This window comes from Scylla paramamosain, chromosome 3, assembly GCF_035594125.1.
Source record: "Scylla paramamosain isolate STU-SP2022 chromosome 3, ASM3559412v1, whole genome shotgun sequence".
NCBI lineage: Eukaryota > Metazoa > Arthropoda > Malacostraca > Decapoda > Portunidae > Scylla > Scylla paramamosain.
Window position 1 is genome coordinate 12597501 of NC_087153.1, and position 7500 is coordinate 12605000.

At 37.8% G+C, this 7500-nt stretch overlaps 2 protein-coding genes across 8 annotated transcripts in view; both read left to right on the top strand.

Annotated features, from left to right (window-relative positions):
- LOC135115947 (uncharacterized) overlaps positions 1-5119 on the top strand; it is a 13584-nt gene extending 8465 nt beyond the window's left edge. For all 7 annotated transcript variants that reach the window (XM_064033141.1, XM_064033096.1, XM_064033106.1 and 4 more), the window contains 2 exons: positions 1008-1241; positions 1370-5119. In XM_064033141.1, coding sequence (XP_063889211.1) covers positions 1008-1241; positions 1370-1576 — 441 coding nt within the window. In that variant the 3' untranslated portion in view covers positions 1577-5119. The remainder of the gene's footprint in view (positions 1-1007; positions 1242-1369) is intronic.
- Positions 5120-6165: 1046 nt separating this feature from the next.
- Positions 6166-7500, top strand: part of LOC135116015 (DNA excision repair protein ERCC-1-like) — a 6826-nt gene continuing 5491 nt past the window's right edge. Inside the window, 1 exon segment of the mRNA XM_064033237.1 lies at positions 6166-6359. Coding sequence (XP_063889307.1) covers positions 6319-6359 — 41 coding nt within the window. The 5' untranslated portion in view covers positions 6166-6318.

Genomic DNA, 7500 nt, shown 5'->3' on the forward strand with positions numbered 1-7500 from the left:
TGTTATTGTAGCTGTTGCTCTCACAAGTTTTGTCTAACTCAGCAGCAAGTGAAGAACAGAATTGCTTTCTGTCGCTCATGATGTGCAGCAGGGGTTATGAGACTTAGGTGCAGTTTATTGAAGACTGGCCAGGAAACTCTCCAGATTTAAACCTGATTGAAAATCTGTGGGCTATCATGAGAAGGGTTCTAAGGCAGCATGACACATGCTCCATCTCACAACTGATCAAACCAGTGCAACAAATGAGGAGGAATATCAACCCACAGCATCTAAGATTCTTAGCAGATTCTGTTTCAAGGAGTGCCTGAAGTAGAAAAGAAGGCCTCTGAAGTACTAACCATTTGTAAGTACCTATTATATCACTATTAAGTTACTGTTTGGTGCCACTTACAGTTGCTGTATTTGAGCCCCACAGACTTTTGCTGCAGACCGTATATTATTCAAACCTACATCTTCAACTGCACTGTTTCAAAATGCTATCATGATTCATCATTTCAAGCTTTATTTACTCATTCACAGGTAAATTTCCATTTACTTTCTTGGATTTATGTTGCTTTGAGTGGCTACAGCTGCTGCTCAAGTATCACTTTTTTTTTTATGGAAATCTTTCTATGAGATATCATAAAAATATGGAAATCTTTTCAAGACCTTCAAAGAAATTTATCAAATAACTTTTCAGGGATATAAGTATTGTATACTTCCTATTCTTTTGCATTGGAGATTATAATGACCCATGCATAAGAAATAGAATAAGGATCCCCTTCTTTTCCAAAAACCCTTTCTCTTTCTCACAGACCCTATTTTTCTTTTATTCATTTATTTTCTATTTATTTATTTTTTTATTTTTTTTCACTTGCTTGTCATACTTCATCAAATAGAAATCCATATACTCAAACACAAATACAGCTTAACTCATCACGCTCACCCACTCTACTCATAGGTACAGGTGTGGTTTACATCTGTCCATATCATAGTTGGAAATCACAGCTCTGCATGTGTTCTCTCAGGCTCGACACACTTTAGAGGAGTGTGATGAACAACTTGATTTTGGAATTCCTGGGCCAGCACATCCACATCTCTTGCACTTGAGGGTAACTGGTGTGGTGAGTGACCAGCGACTTCGTTTTTTGCTAAGCCACGCCCCTGCCCTTCAAACCATCCATCTTGATGGGGAACTTGAGTGGTTGCATGATGCTACTCTGGCAGCTGCTCTACAAATCAATCCTCTACCAGATTTGGAAGTAAGCCCACCATGCATTTATCTGTTTGTACCTGACCATCTAGTAGTTTCTTATCATATCTAGAAAATGTAGACAGTCATGTGATAATATTTACTAGCATCTTAAACATTTTTCTTGTGTTACTACAGGAGATTTGGTTTAATGTATCAACAACTGTGACACTTGCCACTGTGCGGCTCCTCCTGCAGCAAGACAATCCCCTCAAGTGTATAGGTCGGCTTTGTCACATGGGGGAAGCCACTATGGGGGAATACCAGGAGTTGCTGGCACAAGTACATCAACACAACTTGAACATCAAGCTGATTTGGGTTACTGATGAGCGAATCAGAAAGTGAGAAAGTTTATAAGTCTCTGTATATACTGTATAAGCATTTATGTATGCCACTAATGTAAGTTAATTTATTATATAAATCTCAGAGATTATATATTTATATATAAAGAACTTACATTAAGATTTATATGTGAAACATATTTGCACAATTTTTTTTATTTTACATTACATAATCTATAGAACTTAAATTGTTGATTTTTTTTTTGCTCTCTTGAGATTTAAAAGAATTAAAAGGAATTGTAGTGATTATGAGGAACAAGAAAGAGGGGATTTATTCATGACTTTTAATGAGGATTTGAATAAATGGACAGTGAGCAATTCTTGATAGGAATTATGGAGAAACAAGAGAGTATGAATTTGGATTTAAGATGACAAAATATTTAAAAGAGAAAGAAATTCTACTTATCAAAGAAGCATTGGCACTTTTTGTGATATAGAGGCAGAGTTGATGCAAAGAATAGAGCATGGGTGAGTTTTAAGACTAAACTGGACAAAAGTCTGTAAAATTTGAAGACAGGACACCTTGAATTAGCTTTAATCTTTTATACTACAACTAGATAAACACACACACACACACACACACACAATATAGAAAGAATAGACAGAAATGACTTGGTACAACAGATGGAGGAGAGGAGAGACAAACGGGGGGGGGGGGGCATGGGAAGAAAATAAAGAAGAGTGGATGTTCAAGGGACATCAAGAAATGCGGCTTCCCGTAGAGAACTATTGAAATCTGGAATGATTTGAAGGAATAAGTGGTTGTGGAAGTGTACACATGTTTAAAGAGAAACTGGATAAATATGGTTATGGAGACAGGACAAAATGAGCTTTGGCTCATGCCCTGTACAGAACAACTAGGCAACTAGGTAAATACACTCACACACACACACACCTCTCTTTTATCTCTCCACAACCCATCTCATGTTGACAAGTATGTTACATTAAGTAATTTATTTTTATCTATCTTATTTGCTCCCTCCTTCTTAGTCTTGGGAATTTGCTGCAGAACCAGTAACTAATAGTATTTGCTAATGCTCTGGTTTTATGTTGACTTAGTTATGGGCTTAGCTGAAATAACTGTTTGGTTTGGCAGCTTTTTTAATAGTCTAGGGATGTTTATATCTGTAATGTTCTGTCATGATTAGCTATTGGCAGTTTCTCTGCTTATTGTGGTGATGCCATCCATGTGATATAGCCACTTGACCTCATCTGTGATCAGTCTGTATTAGTGCATTATACTGAGGCAAATTTTATCAGTTCCAGCTGCTCAGAATTAGGCCCTGTCAAGTCTCAGTAAATTTTATTTGGACTGGACAAACTTCTCATTCTTGTCCTTTTGGCTGAGCTGCTACAATTTATAAATAAATCTGAGCCAGCATATATATACAGTCATACCTCGTGATTTGAATGTCCTTCAATTCATACAACTCCCAATTCAAACAGGGTTGGTGAATAAACTTTGTCCTCCAATTCAAACTCAAACATCTGTTCAAGCAATGCCACTCAGTCACTAATCCCTCTTCCATTCTTCCTCCCCCATTCCTTCTCCCTCCTCCCCTTTCCCTCCCTTCCTGGCCTTTATCCTCCATCCCTCCCCATTTCCTTCCCCCCCCCCCCTCTCTCTCTCTCTCTCTCTCTCTCTCTCTCTCTCTCTCTCTCTCTCTCTCTCTCTCTCTCTCTCTCTCTCTCTCTCTCTCTCTCTCTCTCTCTCTCTCTCTCTCTCTCTCTCTCTCTCTCTCTCTCTCTCTCTCTCTCTCTCTCTCTCTCTCTCTCTCTCTCTCTCTCTCTCTCTCTCTCTCTCTCTCTCTCTCTCTCTCTCTCTCTCTCTCTCTCTCTCTCTCTCTCTCTCTCTCTCTCTCTCTCTCTCTCTCTCTCTCCTTCCCCATATGTCCCATCCTCCCATTGTTCCTTTCCTTACCCATTCTCTTTCCTCTGGTCTCAGACCTCCCTCCCCGTCACCTCTTCTCCCCCTTATCTGTCAGAGATAAGGGACATGGGAATAGTACCTCACTCTCCCTCCACCTCATTAATTCTATGTAATTTTTGCTTCATCCTTTCTTACTCTAGTATAACTTTATTTTCATTCTCTATCAGTCTCATTCTATTTAGCTATTCTCAGGATTGTTCTTACATTCAGAAAGAGAGAGAGAGAGAGAGAGAGAGAGAGAGAGAGAGAGAGAGAGGATGGATGAATGGTACTTTGCATAAAAATTTAAGGTCATTGTTTTTGTATCTGACATATAGGACAATCCACTTTTTGTGGCTTTTTAGGATGATTCAAGTGCTGTCTCATATGCCAAAATATATGGGATTGCATGTTTTTCTTTTACTGTATTTTTTTCTATGAATTAGGTTATTTTCATTCAATTCTATGTTTGGTGCACAACATAAGCTCATAAAAAAAAATAATAATAATAAAAAATAAATAAGGGGATTTGGGACCTGGAATGGATTAATTCTTTTTACATGAATTTGAATGGGATAAATTGCTTCCCTATTCAAACATTCCCAATTTGAACAGCCCAAAAGAACCAATTAAGTCTGAATCACAAGATACTACTTTATCTTTATCTTTAATGATGAAGTGACCTTTCATATTTTCAAGCTTATTGTGACATTTCTGTGAGTGATGGGTCAGCTTTAAAGGAGTGCCCTGTCACAGTTCTTTATTGCTGGTTTTCCTCTTGGGTTGCAACATTTGCACATCCTGACTCGAGCTGCCTGGACACAACTGGTCTGCTTCAGGAGACATGATCAGTTGTGACTGGTTGCGGCAAGTCAGAGTGCCACAGTAAAACGTGCCTTATTTGTAGATTTTGCTGGTTTGAAATAATGGCTGATGTGATAATCATTGGTGCTTATCTAGTGATATTAGGCCATTAGTCTTACCAGCAAAAAAGCACTGAGGTAGACAAATCCTTGTTGTCAGGTGAACTTGGTATGGTTACATTTACTGTTAATCATCTTTGTATTAAAAATACAAGAATTATTGGAATTCATAGTTTCACAGACCAGATTATGTACCATTAATCTTCATTTTGGTACTGGATAAAGATAAGAACCTTAAGTATGACATCAAATAACCTCAATAATTGAACCTATGCAAGAAAACTACATTTATTAAATACTAGATCCTAATGAAAATCACATCTGAATCCTGTGAATCAGTAGTATAGTGCAGGTTGTCAGAATTGATCAGCTCTGTATCATGTGGCTGCATTGCACCTTAATTATTCACTGGGGACCAACAGGATACCAACAGAAAGAAGAAATTCTGAAGCTATGGAATGGATTTCTCTTGGTTTCCTTGTCTCTATGTAGGTATTATACTTATTTTCAGGCCCTGGTGTTCCCTCTCATCAGTGTTACCAGTATGCAATACAAGTCTTGTTATTAGTTCAGTGAATGGATGAGCCCTTCTCATTTTTAATCTCCTCCCTCCATCCACCTAAGACTGTTGGCTTAAAAGATAAATGGCAGTAATTGTGATCATGCATGTACTTATTTTTTCATGTTTATCTCATGACATAAAGAATTGTATTGACTTCAGATTAGTCTTTTTCCATAATCATATTACATTGGAGGTGGTGAAATAATAATACAGGACAAATTTTTAACAGCATGGCCTTCAGTCATAAAATCATGATCCATCTGAATATTTTATCTGCCTATCTATCTATCTGTCTTTCTATGGCTGTGTTTTCCATTAACATTCTCCTCCTATTGCACTGCTGAACTGGACTAGAGTACTGGGAGGAAACAACTCAAAGAGGTAATGTACATGGCAGGAGGCAGTCAACTCATAGGGTAAATTAGTGCTCCAGGTAGTTAAGAGAGCATAAAAGGAACTGCCAAGCAGTACTTATATAAATCAACTATAGGTGATATAATATCTGTAAAAGAATAAAATATAAAGTTTTTAATGAGATGATGATCATGAAAGTAACAAGTTGAGGGAGAGAATATTAATGTTACACACATCATTCAAGAGTTGAATTCAAGCAATATAATGGTGTTCATTACATTTTCATTATAATATCCACAAATACAAGAGGGATCAGTAAGTGACATACTATTGGGATATAATTAGTTCCGTGTTGTACTTACTAGTTATTTGTCGATGCCTCTTAGTACAATACACTTGTTAAAGTATGCATTGGGTGTCCAGATAGATAATTCATTAATTCTATGTCCTAGGAAGGAAATCTAAACTATATTAATATTGTCAATGGTGGTAAAGAAATAAGGAGCATATCAAGAGTGCGAGGTAATGAGCCACAACGTCGTGGTCATATGATGCCGCTAAGAAATGTTAAAAGCAACTAAAATTGCAATAAAGTAAAAGAAAATCTTAAACCAATTAAAATTCTGGTATGGTGAAATTATAGTGCGTAACAAGAGAAAAAACAAAATAAATAAGCATTCATAAATGAGACTCGTCCACCCAAAGCTAAGGGCCAAGTTTGTGAGACTATCATAAACCAGATCAAGCAAATTAATAGTCTTCATTTCGGGAATAATTTGTGAACATCTTAAAGTTTTGTGGTCCCGTTAGAAGGTGTGAGCCATAGGAAGCCGTCCAGCAGCTGAGGGAGAGAAGCGCGGGCCGCGGGCATCAGCTGGCCACGTAGTTGTCACGTCCTGCACATTGGTGGTCTGACAGGCGGGTGGAAGTTGGCTTCTCCTCTGTTGTGTCTTTCTGTCGCAGATTTCGGTTAGTATTGAAAGAACATTACACAGAAAATGAGGATAAATTCGGGAGAAAAGCAACACCATATCATCAGGTATATCCAATTCAGCCGCTGAAGCAAGTGTTTTGAAGTAGTGTCTCCCTTCACAAAGGGTATCGCCATGCACAACCTTGAATACTTCTCACATAATTTTTAAATGTGAAAAGAAAGCTGGTGAAGGGAGATTCAGTTCATGTCTATCAGTTGTTAATATCCAAGCCTTTGTAAGCGTATTACATCTGTTAACTTTGTCCAAATTGTGGGTATTTGGAATTATTATTATTTTTTTTTAATACTCTATAGCCTCCTGTACAGCGAAGTGATTCCTACTCAATAACAGTATCAGTTCCTGTTGACTGTATCTGATTTGTTAATTAGTATATATTTTTTAAGAGGGTCACTGGCCAAGGGAAACAAAACTGAAAAAAAAAATCCCACTTAGGTGCCAGTCCCAAAAGAGACATCAAAGGAATCATAAAAGAAATTGAAGGATAAGTGTCTTGAAACCTTCCTCTTGAAAGAGTTCAAGTCATAGGAAGGTGGAAATACAGAAGTAGGCAGGGAGTTGCAGAGTTTACCAGAAAAAGGGATGAATGACTGAGAGTACTAGTTAACTCTTGCATTACAGAGGTGAACAGAATAGGGATGAGAGAAAGAAGAAAGTCTTGTACAGTGAGGCCATGGGAGGAAGGGAGGCATGCAGTTAGTAAGATCAGAAGAGCAGTTAGCATGAAAATAGCAATAAAAGATAGCAAGAGATGCAACATTGTGGCGATGAGAAAAAAACTGAAGACATCCAGTTAGAGGAGAGGAATTGATAAGACAAAAAGCTTTTGATTCCAGTCCTTTTAAATTAGAGGTATAAGTGGAATCCCCCCCCTCCATACATGTAACGCATACTCCATATATGGGTGGATAAGGCCCCTGTACAGAGTTATCATTTGGGAGAGATGAGAAAAACTGGTGGAGACGACTCAGAATGCCTAATTTCATAGAAGCTGTTTTAGCTAGAGATGAGATGTGAAGTTTCCAGTTTAGATTATAAGTAAAGGACAGACCGAGGATATTCAGTGTAGAAGACAGGGACAATTAAACATCATTGAAGAAGAGGGGATAGTTGTCTGGAAGGTTGTGTCAAGTTGATAGATGGAGGAATTGAGTTTTTGAGGCACTGAACAATACTAAGTTTGCTCTG